Source organism: Sphaerodactylus townsendi, linkage group LG12, assembly GCF_021028975.2.
Source record: "Sphaerodactylus townsendi isolate TG3544 linkage group LG12, MPM_Stown_v2.3, whole genome shotgun sequence".
In the NCBI taxonomy this organism is placed as follows: Eukaryota; Metazoa; Chordata; class Lepidosauria; order Squamata; family Sphaerodactylidae; genus Sphaerodactylus; species Sphaerodactylus townsendi.
In genome coordinates, this window is record NC_059436.1 from 27,996,456 (window position 1) to 28,012,575 (window position 16,120).

Here is a 16,120-nt window from a genome sequence, read left to right on the forward strand (position 1 = left end):
CAGCAAGCTGGGTAATCTCACTGATCTCAGAAGGATGGAAGGCCAAGTCAACCTTGAGCCGTCTACCTGAAATTGACGCCCATCAGGATTAAACTCAGGTTGTGAGCAGAGCTTTGACTGCAGGGCTGCAGCTTACCTCTCTTTGCCACGGAGCTCCTTATGTAACCAGAGCACCCCAATTACTAGAAAAGTCTGGAAATACGATCCTAAATTCTGCATTCTAAGGGCTGACTGTATTTGCAAGTCGCCCAGAAAGCTGAAATTTCACACACAAATCCTAAAACTCTAGATCTCTAGAAACAGACTGGAAATAAGGTCTTTTGAAAGGTAAAAGATTCCATGCCTTATGAGGAGCAGTTTAAGGAGCTGGGCACATTTAGTCTGGAGAAGAGCAAGTTAAGGGGTGGCATGATAACCATGTTTAAATATTTGAAGTGATGTCATGTTGAAGATGGAGCAAGCTTGTTTTCTGCTGCTCCAGAGACCGGGGCACAGAATAATGGATTCAAACTACAGGAAAACAGATTCCATCTAAAGATTAGGAAAAACTTCCTGATGGTAAGGGCTGTTCAAAGGGGGAATATACTGCCTTGGAGGGTGGTTGTGTCTCCTTTGGAGGTTTTGAAACCGAGACTAAATGGTCATCTGTCAAAGGTGCTTTGCGTATTTCTGCCAGGTTTTTAACAAAGGCACTTGGATCAAGAGTGAAACCTTTGTGTAAATTTTAGTCAATTGGTTTTAACATAATCTGTATTTTACCACTCTTTATATGCCATTAAAGGTTTTGTATTTGTATTTCTGTACAGCCGAGGGTCGCTTGATAGCCCTGTGGTCTCTTCTGACTCTATGATTCTATGTGTTCTTTTCCTAAAACTTATTTTCTCCAGGGGAACTTATCCCTGGAGTCTGGAATCCATTGCAATTCCTGTTTCATAGCTCAAAGCTCCATAGAATACCAAGGAGCTTTATGGGTTCTAGAGGTGAGGTGAGGGCACTTGGGAGTGATGGTGTCAATGGCCCTGTTAATCTCACCATACCAGAGAGAGACCAACGCCTCAACAAGAGCTCCATCCATGCCAGTTGGAAAAATCCCGCAGAGCATTCAGGAAATGCTTGGGTTCCATAAGTCTCTGAGGATGTCCCATCTCAATGGGTCTCCCACCTGTGGGGAGGGGGGGTGTTGTCACTCCAAATCACCAGAAAATCATCTGTCCGTGATAATTGGTCCATGATAACAGACCTGTCCTCAGCTGTTCTATTAACAGATCTCCGCTACCAGGTTCTGTGGCAAAGACTGCAACTTATGTTGTTTGTGTTATGTTTTATTTTCACCAAGGAGGACTTGAACTATTTGTTTAGGAGCTCTGCAGTAGGGCTCCTCTTTTTCTTCATGTGAAGTTGGTTTTGGCTACAGTTGATGTCAACAATTGGTGTTGAAATCAGAGGGCATGTGAAGACTTGAGAGAGCCATAGCTTTGTCTGTTGGGAGGTTCTATTTCTGAAGTCCATTTGGAAGCAAGACGGGGGGCAGAGACATCAAAGGAAGATTCTGCTTCTGGACATCAAGAGCTCTCCAATTGTACATGGTGACATTTCGATGCCAGAGTGACAGCAGCAACAGTAGCTACCAAATTTCATTTTGGTCGAGGTGTGTTTTCTGGCTTAGAGGTAGTAGCCATTTTGATGGACCCTTTCATTGGATTTATCAGTTTCATGGCCAAGTAGCCCTGAGAAAAGAAGGAAGTGTTATCAAGTAGAACATGGAGGTGAGGTGGGCGGGGGCAACGAGTGAGTGAACAGAACCACAATCCTTGTATTTCAAGTTGTGAGATAACTCACAGCTAGAGTGAAGCTTTTGAGCCCCTCCACTTCAAGTACCAGCATCTTTGTGGGCCAAATTCCCCACCCCCTCAGCAGAGGACTCACTGGGGCTGAGTAGATGAAGGCAGCGAACAACAGGGCCAGCAACAGGAAGCAGAAGAAAATAACTATCTTCCATTTGCTCTTCTGCCAGACAATGTATTTGACACTCTTCATTGGGGCTGTGAACCACAGAAAAGATGTCTCTGGCCTCCTGGCCAAAGGGAGAACAATGGACATGAAGGTGTTGTCAGATTTTGGCTACGATAGCTGCTCACATCTTCCACCCCTCCAACCTCTTCCCCTGCCACTGGCAGCTGACATGGATGAACATGGCCGGAAGAAGAGTTTGGATTTGTATCCACCCTTTCTCTCATGTAAGGAGACTCAAAGAAGCTTACAATCTCTTTCCCCTCCCAACAAGCACCCCGTGAGGTGGTTGGGGCTGAGAGAGCACCAGAAAACTGTGACTACCCCAAGGTCACCCAGCTGGCATGTGTTGGAGTGCACATGGTAATCTGGTTTCCCAGATAAGCCTCCTCAGCTCAAGTGGCAGAGCAGGAAATCAAACCCGGTTCTCCAAATTAGACTGCACCTGCTCTTAACCACTACCCCCATGCTGGCTCACTGGGATGCTTTAATGTGCAGAACCAAATAGTCTCTGTTAGCAAGTCTATGTACTTCCTGCCCTCCTCCCAAAAGTGCTGATCCAGAGAGCAGTCTTACTCTGGTGGCTTCAGGACCGGGTTCATATTTGGCTCCTCTCTTCCTTTCCCAGCCGGACGCTCTTCGGCCTCTGTTTCTGTCAGCAGCTCCAGTGACATTTCAACCTTTCCCTAGAGAGGCAAAATCACAATGGAGGGAAGGAGGCTCCCCAGGACAAAATGAGCACCAAGTAGGCTGGGGTGTGTGTGTGTGTGTTGCTATCTCATTTCCTCCCCCCACCCCTCCCAGCTGTAGTTTTGTCATCATTATTATTGTGGGTTTAGATGGATGTGTACAAGGTGTATACTTAGGTGCTAAGAGTTGGGGGAAATTCAACACAGAGGATAGAGGCTGGGTGTTTGCATGTGAAACCCCCGCCCCCGCCCAGTTCCTCACTCAGCCCTCACTGTTTGCCTTCTGCTCCCAGCCAGCCAGCCTGGTTCACAAGGCCAGGGTGTTGCTTGAGCACAACATCTTCCCTTTCCTTACTGAGACCCTCCGCTTGTCGTCTTCACACACAACGCACGGCCACCAGCCCCTCAAATTCTTTTGCACAAATAAAGAAATCCGCTTGGGTTTCTTGAGATGGAAAGGAGAAGAGTCTTTGCTGCCCTCTTGTAGCATTTTCAGCGTGCAGTTACTGGGCCGTTTGGCAGGTTGTGGAATGCTGGTCAGATTGAGCTCCAGGACTCCTGTGGGCAAAAAGGGATGCTTGGTAGAAGACAGTGGGGATTTGAGACACGGTGAACGTGAGTTTTGGGGGTGCCTTTTGAAGTCTTTCTCCTTTATCTCATTCCATGCATCAGCCCCCCCCCCCCCCAAACCTCTGCAACGTCCACGGCTTTCTCAGCAAGCAATTCAATTGAGCAGCAGTTCCCTGAACATCCATAGCAGGGTTCTAGCTGCTAAGGCAAAGCAGGATATTCACCAGGGCCCCGAGGCTGGTAAAAGGCACACCACCGCCCTGGCAGTACCAGTGTGCTCTAGAAAGTCAAAGCGTGTCCAAATCCTTGATGGCGTGTTCCCTCCCTTGACTAGGTTCAGGGGGGCTTTTACAACATCTGTGCCTTACAGGACCCAGAATGCTGAAGGCAGTTTGAAAGTCACTGGATCAGGCTCGAACAGGTCAGTTCTTCCTGGGCCTTCTACTTTGATCACGTGAGGAAGTATATTACAGCCAAATTGCGCTAGGAATTATCCAAAGGAAAACAAAAATATTCCTGTGGAAATGTTTATGGAAATGTTTTTAAATCTGTCTGGCCCAATGTGTGGAGATGGACTTTAGTGCAACTTGCAAAATGGGAAATCCATTTCTGTTAGGACGGAGAAACTTTATGGGGAAGAGTCAGAATGTGGCACTTATGATTCTGGCACCATCTTGAGACAAAAATGTCCTCCTTACCCAGAAAATCATCAGCTGAGAACTTGTCGTTATCCCAAATCTGGATGATCAGCTTGGGGGGCACTTTCTGCATGGTTTCATCCAGACTCCAGAAATGTTGCTGCAAAAGTCATTAGGGAAAAAAAAAACCCACAAGTGAACCAGCAGAGCTACAAATATGCATCTCAGGCCCAACTGATCCAGCCCTTTCATTACAAGAAACGTTGGTCGTGCTCAGAGGAAGTGACCCCTCCCAGCTGAGGGGAGGTGGTGGGCTCATGGGCGCAGAAGAGATCAAGAATGCGCAGGTTTCCGTTGGGGAAGAGAAAAGCCAACGCAGGTGGGGGTGAGTTGGTGGAAGCCCCTTTCTCTCTGGGGATCTGAGGAGGGATGGTGATGAGCTGCAATTCTGGAGGGCCACCTTTCCTCCTTGCCTTCTACTTGTTCATTTAAAACTACATTAGACAGTAGATACTACAAAGATGCCCTGTGTAAGATGGCCTCCCCCTGTCCTGCCCAGTGTCAGGCATGGCTCCCAGTGGCGTAGCAAGGGGTAAAAGCACCCGGTGCACTGGTGCATCCTCCGCCGCTGCCACGCCCCCGCCCCACCCCAGAACACCCCCGCCCCCACAGGGGCACACACTCGGTGCGTCGTGCCCCTGATCCTCCTTGGAGCTATGCCTCTGATGGCTCCCGCTCTGCCTAACACTGAGGCAAGGTGATCTCAGGAGTTTTCCCTTCAAAATTACACCTATCCCTTTGAGGGCTCACTGGCAAATCACACCATGAACCTCCCGTGCTCTCTCCTCAGAAGAAGACTCTTGTCAAAGCTATCTCGGGAATTAAAGGTAATTCCTTCTTCGCACCATGCAAGAATGGCAGAGGGTCAATGTTATAAATTAGCCACTAGTGACAGCAATATGCCAGCGCTAAGTTGAACAGTGGCAAAGAAAAAACTCCACTATTCTTTAAAATTGCCAAGATATCTTTTGGACTGTGCACCCAGGATGTTCAGAGGGGATTTTTAAAGTGAGAAAAAGAAGGCAAGAGCTCAGGGCTGCATAAAAGAAATCCCTGCCCCCTAATTCTGTGAGGCCAGGCTGCAGTTGCTCACTGGAAGGGGCACTGTAGATGTGTCCAGAATTTGCCTCAAATGTGTGGCCCACTGAAAGCAACGCAATGTGCACAAATGTTGTCTGTACTCTGATGCATCTTTGGATGTGGATGGAGTTATGATTGTGGCTGCTGAATTAGAAGGGCATATACATGGGGATCTTCTTAGCTGGATTTGGGTAACATGGGGGTTCTCTTAGCCCTGAAAATGTCAACACACAACTTGCCTTAAGGCCACAGCCTTTCAAAAAGCATATAGAACACCCAAGATCAGTTTCTACTCACCTTCTTAGTGAGGACACAGACCTGCTCCATGGGTAGGTATTCCATGGTAAACACAAACCTCCAGTTGAAGTTGCCTTCTCCTGCCAGAGACCTGTAGTGGACATCTGTCTTCTGCTTGTCCTCTTCCAGGCCATCCAGCCATCTGAAACCAGAACACAGAAGGGGATGTTGGAGTCTCCCACTGGAACTCTGGCTCATTCCACACATGCAGAATAATGCACTTTCAAACTGCTTTCAGTGCTCTTTGGAGCTGTGTGGAATAGCAAAATCCACTTGCAAACGGTTGTGAAAGTGGTTTGAAAACGCATTATTTTGTGTGTGCGGAAGGGGCCTCTTTTGCCCTGCTCCAGATTGTGGGGTGCAGCTGGGCACATCAAATATGAAAGCTGCCTTGTGCAATCCAGCAACACCTTTGGAGAGATGTCCCTGTTCTTCCACAGCCCTTCTGCAAAATAAAAGTGGGAACTGCCAGCACAATGAAATAATAAGTACCCTGCAATGCTATTACCATCATCATGGTATATGATCTAGCCTTTGTCTCAATCCATCAGGGACTGCTTCCAGGGACGTTGGATGATGTGCAGTTGTATCCAGTGCTCAAAGTGGGGTGGAATGCCAAGTTTTATCACGTGGCCTAAAGCCATCACCATTGCTGTTTATAGTTGTCTTTTGGTATTATCACTGTTGCTTTTGATAGTTGTGAACTAATTTGTTTGGCAACTGACCACTCAGAACAATCCTAACTAATGATTCCACTTTCTCAATCCACTGAAGTCAAGGGTGTAACTCAGGACTACGTTAGTCAGTCCTGCAGAGCAAAAAGTTGTGATTCACCCACCACCCATTTCCTTTGTACCCTTTAACATAAATGTCGCTCATCCTGTCTCCGAAGACATTAGTGTCTTCCAGATCAACATCCATTGTGTTCCAGATGATGCATCGGAGTTCGTATCTGGAAAGAAGAGAAGATGAGTTTGGTTGCTGACGGATCTTTCCCTGCTGTACTTGTATGCCAGAGCAGATTCAAAATAATTTTTCTACTGTGCAGAGAGACTCTTCTGTGAGTCCCCCATGAGCAATCAAGGCTAATTTACATAAGCTCCATAGAGTGTAGGATGGAGAAGAAAGGCCACAGGGTCCCTGATTGGTTGTTTTAAAGATTTGCATAAGCAACCTCGGATGCCTTTCCTTTTTGGCAGCAACGCAGGATGTACATTTTTCAAATTAATAACCCACACCTGAAGTATAATGTATGCGCTAATGTGGGTTTGTATATCCTTACTCATGCAAACCATCTACCTCTTTTTGTGGCATAGAAATCTCCTGCACAGGGCCTGCATACAGATGCAGCTAAGTTGACTTGTGATGTTTTATGTGGGATGGGAACAGCATGTTGGATTACATATATCCTGGGTGCTCACATAAGCCAGCACTCTCCTGATCACATTGTGAAAGGAGGAGGCATGTGATTAATACTAATGGGAAAGAAACATAGAGAAGATAGATCACAACGCTGTGGTCTATGAAACAGACCAAGTATGCTTGGTTGGGAATAGGTGGCTATTAGTACCCAGATGGAGGTATTCAGAACGTAAATCCCAGCTATGGCCTCTCAGTTAATCTTACTGAAAACCTACTGGACAGAAATGATTGTGATGTGAATTTGAAGAGTTTCAGGGATGCATATTAACTTACAAGTTGGGCTTCCTTGGGGTGATATCAAAAGGAGGTCCTGGTTCACCTAAGCTTTCTGGAAAGATATCGATCCACATTTGAACTTTACCCTGGATATAAGGAGAAGGAAAAATGTATGAAGAAATCATCAGCACTCTAGACTTGCTGGTGGCTTCCTGCATATTTCTGGTGCTCTTACAAATTTTGCTACCTTGAAAAGTAGATCTCCTGCTGCCCTATCTCCATGAGTTTACACTGAGAATGTTACACTACATCAACTAACCAGGAACAGCTTTTTTGGGCCAGAATTACCTCCCTCTCTCTGCATTCTAAAAGTGCCAACAAGGAAGTAGAGAGAAAGTGGGCATGGACATGACTTTTGTAAAGTCTGAGTGGTCCCAAGGCTCTGGATTGACTTCAAGGAACTTTGCAAGGATCATATTTCCAGGCTTACTGTAATCAACCTAACAGCCTCTTGAGCCATTTCTGCCTGTTTCCTCATAGACAATTTAGAGACACGCATAAAAATATTTTGAGTCTTGTCCGGGTTTCTAATGATGGGATTTTTTAAAAAACTGCTGGGGTTTTAATTGTTAATAACTTTTATGATTTGTATTTTCATTATGTTTTACTTTATAAGATGCCTTGAACAGCATCTCTGGAACGATGGAATAGAAATTTTCTAAATAAATAAAGGATGAAAAATAAAACTGACCAGTATTCCTAGGCAGATTGGAGATTTTGGTTGGGCACTCCCAAGAAACAGAATCGTGGACTAGATCCAACAGGTTTGATTCAGCAAGGCATTCTGTTTCTGTGAAAATTTGGGTCCTATATTGTGTACAATATTTGCTGATCTCATGACACAACGGCTTTGCTGGGCCTCACAGCTAATGAACCTCAGCATAGGCAATTGATTCACTTGTGATTTCTTTCACATTGAGTGTATGTTCCTTTCAGGTTTGATTCTTGGTTACACACAAGTTTCCCCCTCTTCAGCAGTCACCCTGCCTTCAGATCAGAGAATCCCTGTGGCAGTTCCTCTCATTCTTCAGGCCACCATTTCAGAAGGATCAGAAGGGCTTTCTTTTTCATTTTTTTTTCTGGCTGAAGGATTATTGCTGGAGCGGTAGACCCGGTGAAACTGACAAGAAATTGACATGGTCTAGACCAGAGAAAGCGGGGGGGGGGGGGGAACCAAATGGAGGTTGCATGAAAACAGGGAAGAAGTGGCAGGTGGGCAAAATGGTGGATCAGCTTGGCTAGGGACACTTTGCAGGAGGAGAGTTCTTGTGCAAACAAAAAACCCACTGCAAAGCAAACAGACATGGGGTAAGTAGTGCATGCATACCGTAAATGGCCTCAATGTCCAGTAGTTGATTCATTAGGAAGATGGGGAACATTCGGGGAGTGGTCTCCATTGTATTCTGGCATAAGAGTCCATGGAACTTCAGGTCACTGAGCATTTCTCATTGATAAAACCAGTAAGGGCATCCATGCATCCTTGAAAAACAGGGAGCCCACTGCTATTTCACACAAGGTACCCAGAAATGTGACAGACGTGCCCTGAACATTCTGTGAACCAAGGAGGTTACTAATAACACTCTCCAGAATCTGTCACAAGAGGCAGAGAATTCTCAGTGCAGAAGTCAATGAGGAAAGAGTTTCATAAAAGAAACAATTGTAAAAACGTCTGCAATGCAGGACAGGACTTTTGAACACAATATTCAAACCTATAAGGCTCACTGCAGCAATCATTCTTGATGTTACCAGATGGCACACAGCATATTACATCACAACCACCAGTTGTTGTGTCTTCCTTGCTATATTTCACTGCATCTCAAGAGGATGCTACCAACTTTTGAAGCAGTCTTACTTAACACCCCATAATCTCAGCCAAAAGATGCTGACACTGTAAAGTCATCCTACACTAAAAAATAAACCAGTTCCAACCTAGTCAACTATCTACAGCCATGACGTTACCTGCTCAATACCAGGCTGGACATTGTTGTAGAGGATGCGCGTCTCTAGGTGCTCAGGCACCAGTCCACATAAGTGGAGGAGGTGAAGAGCCATGCGTTCTTTTGGGGGGCCCAGGTGGCTGTGCAAAGGTTTTTTGGTTTCTGAAAATTCAGCAGAAGAAAGTTATTGTCTGGAAATCTGCCTCAGAGATTCCAGGGCCAAACACCAGGCTACTTGATACTCTTAAGGGTTAAACTATACATCATGCCAGATTCTCCAGGCAGTTGTCATTGCATTGGAGAAGGTCATTACACTGGAGAAAAGTTTTTCTTTAAGTCTTCATGTTGATCATTGAAAATGAGCTTCCCAGATTGCTCTGGTAGAGAAAAAAGACAGGCACAATGCAGGCACCTGTCTTTTTTCCCTAAAGGAGCTTAAAGCCACTTGCATGGGCAGTTGTAGAATTTTCAACAGCACAGAATTAGAAAGTTAACCTCTTCACATTGTGCTTTGGCCCTGATCCAGATTGACCTCTATACTGCATTTGTCAGTCAGTCACAGAACTCTAATGTCACCTGTGGTTTCACCCAAAGCAATATCATTTGTATTTTGGCTCTTACAAAATTACAGTTCTACAACAAAGCTACTTGAATTCTGCAGTAAGAAAAAATGAGTTCTGTGATTGGTATAAATTATGCAAATCAAGCACATTGACACAACACTATGCTTTGTACATCTCCTTGCCCAATTGTTACTGAGCTCTGACAAAACTCAGGTTGATTTCAGTGGGGCTTATACAGGAGAATTTCCCAGTGGATTTATCCCATGAATGAGACTTATGTATGTCTAACTCTCCTGCCCAAGATTTGCCTCCCATCCCATCTGGCAGCTGGACCTAGTAAAGTGTCTTGGGAAAGCCACACATCCCGAGATCAATATGATTCTGATTTTAGTTTTACACTTTGACATAGATGGATAAACCGGCTTTCTCCCTCCCCGAGCCCCCGATTCCTGCAACCATAGTTGCCCATTGCCTCCATAGTCAGCTCTTCTCTCTGGGTTGCCAGTTGGGAAGGGCAGGTGGTACTTTTCAAAGAGCTGGATTTGGCAGTGGAGCCTCTAGTTGCTGATCCTTACTGTACACACAGACACACACACAAGCTCAATGCTTTTCAGTGTTTTTCATGACTCATCTCTGCCTGCTAGGTGGTGTCAGAATACAGCATAGGAACATATTCAGGAGAAGGCTTTCATGGCCGGATTCAACTGGTTGTGGTGGGTTTTCCGGGCTGTGTGGCCGTGGTCTGGTGGATCTTGTTCCTAACGTTTCGCCTGCATCTGTGGCTGGCATCTTCAGAGGTATATCAGACTTCCTGCTGTGATACACCTCTGAAGATGCCAGCCACAGATGCAGGTGAAACATTAGGAACAAGATCCACCAGACCACAGCCACACAGCCTGGAAAAACCACCAGAACCAGCACATTCAGGAGAGCTCAAGTTCTGTGTCCTCCTCCCTCTGTGGCAATATATTAAGGGACTCACCAAAATCAAAGAGCTCAAAAGTCCTGTCCATGAAAGTGGCTTTGCTGCCATCATCACTGATCTCAGGCAGATGCATGTTTTTGATTCGAGCAAAATGCTCCAAGAGCTCACTGGGAGACAGCTGATCTCGCCACTGGTTAGGACCAGAACTGTATGTGAGGGAAGAAAGGATTAAGGGACAGGAGATGTCTGGATGTGGCAGCATAGTTCAGCTTACCCATACTGAAATGGTATAGCTTTTCCTGGACTGTACCACTTTAGAATGGAGTGTGTATGTTGCAAGCTTGCATATTCCCTCATCGAATAACATTTCCGGCACATACAAAATTTGAAGGCTAAATTAGATCAACACACTAGTTTTCTATGTGCAAGGGCACTGATCTGAAGAGAAACACAAAAATGTGAAACCCTCTAGCTGCAGCCTCAAATGGCAAAATTTTACCATATGATTCTTGTACTGGACCTATGGGAGGGATGTTGATCTCCCACTATCTATATATATAAAAGGCAAGGTATATTGTCAACAATTCACTTTTTTAAAAAGCTGCACAGGCCCCTAGGAGCTAAAATGACTAAACTGAGGAGGTCATACTTTGGGTACATAATGGTGGATTCCGCACTGGCCAAAAACAGTGCCCCAGGGATGGTAAAAATGCCATCCCTGGAGTGCTGTTCACACGGCTGCCACCTTCACAACAAGGCAGTGCTGTGCTTTCCCCCTGGGACAGAAATGCTGTTTTCCTGCCTCGCTTAATGAGCAAGACTTTTGGGAAACAGTGTTTTCCTGCCAGCATGCAAATGGCACTGGGTTGGAGGTGCCACTTTTCAGCACCTCCATTTCCCCCCACACTTACCTTCTCTCTCTGCAGAGCTCCACAGGAATGGTGAGGCATGCCAATGCTGCCCCAGGGGTCAGAGGGTAGCGTGGGTGTGCCTCCCTGTCCCTGCGGAGCTCCACAGGGAGAGAAAGTAAGTGTGTGTGTGGGGGGGATCCGGAGGTGCCACGGGACGCAGCCATCCTGGGGCCGGTCGCTCCTCAGAGTGCGAACGGCCCCGGGGCTCCACCGGCATCATATATGCCACTGGGAAGCTGCTGTAGTGGCCTGTGCAGAATCTGTCAATGAGAAGAGTCACCGGAAAAGACAATAATGCTAGAAAGAGTTGAAGGCAGATGGAAAAGAGGAAGTCCCAACATGAGATGGATTATTTTATAAAGGAAGTCTGCAAGACATTTATCTGCAAGACTTTTTATTTGTGTGGAAAAAGCCCTTGATTCATAGTCAGAAGGGACTTGAAGGCACTTAACACACACATGTTGGAGTTTGTCTTCATGCTGTAAGGTGGCAGCTGCTGCAGCCCCCTACAACCAGCTGTTCAAGGCAATCACCCACATTTCCCCAGATGATGCAGCCATTCCTGCTCTTGGTTACTTACACACAGTAGGACTGAGGAAGTCCACAGTTGGCCCCAAAGCGGGACAAGAGCCGGTTTTCCAAGTCTATGGTGGTATCTCCTATGATCTCATCAGGACTGAGGACATCAAAGTCATAGAATGAAATGATCAAGTCCTTTTCTTGCGGGATGGTACATGACATTTCATACATCCTGTAGGGGTTACAGGGAAGGACAGAGGAATTACTTCTACTGATCTAATTCTGTGTCTTGCTGGTTCAGAAGATGGGTATTTGTGGATTGTTGTTTTTAATTGCCCTTTGGCAAGCACAGCCATTATTACTAGAGCAGAGACAAGGTCATAAATTCTCTCTCCCCTGTCAATCTGTCATATTTCTAAACTTTTGTTCTTCCAAAGAGCTCAGAGTGGCAAGTGTTTCTCTTGCCTTCTCCGTTTTATCCTCACGACAAACCTGTACGTTGGGTTCGGCTGAAAGAAAGGGTCTAGCTAGCCAAAAGTCACCCAGTGGCAAAATGGAGGAACTCAACCTGGATTTCTCTACTCCTGATCCTTTTCATTGCTCCCTATGCACTTCTTGAGTACCCCGAAGAAAACATACTGGCCCCAAGTGATGTGTGACTTCCCTTCAAGATGTTGACTCTGGCTCTCCTATTCACTACGGTGCATCTATACCAGTGCTTCATTATACATAGAGGAACAGGAAGGATACCAAGGTATGCCCTTGACTCTGCAGGTTTCTGTTCTTTTCCACAGTATCTACTGGATGAGTGAGGAACAGCATGAGATCTCAGACATGAGAAAGAGATTAGCCATTCTACTGTTTCTGGAATTAGACATGCTGGATTTACCTTCCAAAGATGGGATCAAGGGTGTTGGGAATATAGTCCTCTCTATCCCCCACTCTTTGCCTTCCCAGCTGGATCCAGATGTAGGGGTCGCACTGCAGTGGCAAAAAAAAAGATCATTAGGAGAAAACCTTCACTTTAGTGGCATAATGCTGTATTCACATGGATGCCCATGAACTAAGGTAGGAAATGGGAAAGTGGATGATGGTGACAAAAATGTATAGATTGTATATTTTATCACACAGTAGACTACTTTTGTGAACAAACTACACATGTAGTTACCAACAGACCTCCCATTTACCTAGTCTAAGTTTTCTACCCTAAAAAAAACTGAGGAGCAGGAGAAAAAATGGCCTTCACATAGTGATACTCTAGGATTTTCCCACATCTCTATGGTAAAGACAATAGGGAAGCAGCTTAAAACATCACTCAAAAGTGACGTCATGCTGTCCCCAGCTCTATCCTCCCTAGGCACTATCCCCCAAATCTCCCAGCATTTGCCAAGACAGTGTTGGAACTTGGAACTCCTCATTACCAATCCATTTCTATCCTTTGGCTGGAGTTCAAAGGCCCGGACAACGTAGAGTCGAACCAGACACTCTTGGGGGAGGCTTTCAGGAAGCTCTACAAACTGGCGTGGAGGGGGTGGAACATTTGGGTCTTCTGGAAGTGGGTAGATCCGGAAAAGCCCCTGCAAAGACAGTGGAATTTAACTCAAGCAGTTGGTATGCCACAATGCCCAAGGAGGGCAAGGATCCTGCATCTTAAACAGCTGTACTCAGATGCAAGAAATTAATCAGGAAAAGGTTTTCAAGGCTTGAAGATGCCATCAGTCTGATTTTCTGATTTTTGCACAGTTATTAAAAGCTTACAGGCTAGGGGAAAATGGCAATTCTATTTCAGAAGCAAATCACACACTGTATGGATCTTATCTGGTATGTCATTTTTTTCTGATGTGTAAAGTTAAAAAAAATGGCAACCAGACTGCAAGGTCAGTTCTCACCTTGAACTCACCCCCTACCATGGGGTCCTCAAGGGATTCGTCTTCCACTTTTCCTCGGTACAGTCGAAAGGTCTGGCAGAAATCCTGCAAGCCATGGAACTCTGGCACATTCTCCAACTCACAATTATAGATCTGGAAGTGGGCAGAGAGAACTTGGTCTGCACAGGTGGTGTGTAGGCTCAGGACTTTAAATACCTTTACCTGGGCACTTGGACCTCACGAATCCCACGGCTGCAGACCAGCTGCCAGTCTCCAAGTGAGCTATTGTTGTGCTGTTCTATGATCACATTAATAACGATTGATTGAATGAAGTGAGCTGTTGCGGTCAGACATCACACTACTAGGAAGCCAAAGGCCCCTAGCCCTGTGGCAAATAGAGAGGTGCAGTGAACTGGTGGCAGAAAATGGTGTTGAATATTTTCCCTATTTACAATTTCTCTATTTATAATTGCAAGTGATTTCCAACTTTTCTACCTAATTAGTCTCCAAACCCCATAAGTCGGTTTGGCTGGGGAAACACAGCTTTGGAAAGGTCCCATTTACAGAGAATAACTGGTAATTGGAGAAGAGGGTCAAGTATTGCTTCCTTCCCTCCATAGTAAATGTAGATGTGGGAACACAATGAGCTCCTGCCATTCTGTAATACAAGTCTATACGGTTTCCAGGTCCAGGTTGGGAGATACCTGGAGATATTGGGGGTGGAGCCTGAGGAAGGTGGGGCTTTGGAAGGGAGGGACTTTGATGGGGTACCATGCCATAGAGCCTACCTTCCAAAGCATCCATTTTCCCAAATGAACTGATCTTGACTGCCTGGAAATCAGTTGTAAAAGTGTGAGTTGTCCATCTTCCACCTAGAGGTTGGCAACCCTACATGCCTACCTTCATGCTATCAAAGCCCTTGTCCAGGTACTTTCCACTTTTCGACAGATCTCCCACAGTTGCATAATACTTGCTCCACCAGTCAACTTCTTCCTCCTCCTCCACCTCCTCCTAAGGAAGAAGGAAAAGCAGCTTTGCTGGGTCAAGTTTATATTGAACACTTTCAATGCAAGAATAGCCTTATCATGTGACATGGATTTGCCCTGCAGGATATGAACCATCAAGTTCATCCACTCCACAGAGCTTTGCCAGACAAAGATGGGACTTGACTTATGGGTGGAAGGGCACATAACTTTGTATTCACATGGAAATATGGTAGATGGAGGTTCAGGTACCATCTTAGACTTTTTGATGTCTCAAATGGGAAAAAAATCACCTACTATAACCGCCATCACTAATGGACAGCAGAAACAAACCACTGGACAGGTCTTCTGCACCAGACCCACTGAAATGCAAGAGAGTGATGCAAGAGTATATTTATCTCTCTGGGTTAATAAGGATATATTGGCTGTGGAGAAAACACCTGAGACATAATTAACTGATCTTGGCTGATATCATAGTGTAAGAAAGCCATTGCAGTATAGCACAGGTGTCAAACTCGTGGCCCTCGAGATGTTATGGACTACAGTTCCCATCATCCCCTGCCAGCATGATGCGAATGTTGCGAATGTTGGACTAAGATAGGGTAGACTGCAGGTTTAAATTCTCACGAAACATGTTTCAAACAGAAAAAATGCCATTTGCAGTCTCAGTTAACTTTGGGCTATACAGGCAAGGGAAAGGGTCCAAATCTGCAATCCCCATCCTTTTTATGAACATCTTAAAAGGAGAAAAGATGTCCTGCTAATAATGAGGTAGGGAGTCTGGTTTCAAACGACGAAATCAAGCAACAATTTGAGAAACAACCACAACTCAGCAGCCTGCAAATTCCAAGGCAAATTGAGGCTGTATGAACTTATGAATTTCTCACCTCCGAGACAGCATAACTCACCTCCTTTTTCTTCTTCCAGAACCACATCTTGGAGGTTGTTTTGCTTGGTTTCTAAAAGAAGCAGAAGTAAATGAGTCCCTCACAGGAAACATCACAAATGTCAGCTTACTTCAGAGCATTTCATATTTTTTTTTTTAATCTTGGAGTCATTTGATGGCTTGTCAGGGATGCCTCCATGAGAAGAACCTCAAGGGTTGACAAGCATCCCTGAGGGGCGACTTCTCTGCTGTTATTAAAGGAGTTCATGACATATTCTAACAAGGCACTTTATTTGCATGAACCTATGATGAGGTACAACACACCAGGTCCCCTCAGAATCTCTAAATGTTCTGGTTGCTCAGGCAAATTGTACAGTCTCAATAGAAATGTGGGAAGCCACAGGGCCCTGAGTAGGGATAGCAGTGGTCCAGTCTTTCCCATGAGTAATGACTGCAGTTAAACCTTAAAGTCACACAAGGAAGGAA

General features: G+C 45.5%; 1 protein-coding gene across 1 annotated transcript in view; it reads right to left on the reverse strand.

The window, feature by feature from the left end:
- Window positions 1–1,634: 1,634 nt before the first annotated feature.
- Window positions 1,635–16,120, reverse strand: part of FER1L5 (fer-1 like family member 5) — a 59,057-nt gene continuing 44,571 nt past the window's right edge. Inside the window, exons 34-50 of the mRNA XM_048512117.1 lie at window positions 15,657–15,707; window positions 15,046–15,110; window positions 14,666–14,776; window positions 13,787–13,918; window positions 13,319–13,474; window positions 12,787–12,878; window positions 11,959–12,129; window positions 10,525–10,673; window positions 9,002–9,141; window positions 7,040–7,128; window positions 6,201–6,296; window positions 5,345–5,486; window positions 3,968–4,067; window positions 3,055–3,257; window positions 2,587–2,696; window positions 1,927–2,074; window positions 1,635–1,727 (exon numbers count right to left, since the gene is read on the reverse strand). Coding sequence (XP_048368074.1) covers window positions 1,635–1,727; window positions 1,927–2,074; window positions 2,587–2,696; window positions 3,055–3,257; window positions 3,968–4,067; window positions 5,345–5,486; window positions 6,201–6,296; window positions 7,040–7,128; window positions 9,002–9,141; window positions 10,525–10,673; window positions 11,959–12,129; window positions 12,787–12,878; window positions 13,319–13,474; window positions 13,787–13,918; window positions 14,666–14,776; window positions 15,046–15,110; window positions 15,657–15,707 — 2,048 coding nt within the window. The remainder of the gene's footprint in view (window positions 1,728–1,926; window positions 2,075–2,586; window positions 2,697–3,054; window positions 3,258–3,967; window positions 4,068–5,344; window positions 5,487–6,200; window positions 6,297–7,039; window positions 7,129–9,001; window positions 9,142–10,524; window positions 10,674–11,958; window positions 12,130–12,786; window positions 12,879–13,318; window positions 13,475–13,786; window positions 13,919–14,665; window positions 14,777–15,045; window positions 15,111–15,656; window positions 15,708–16,120) is intronic.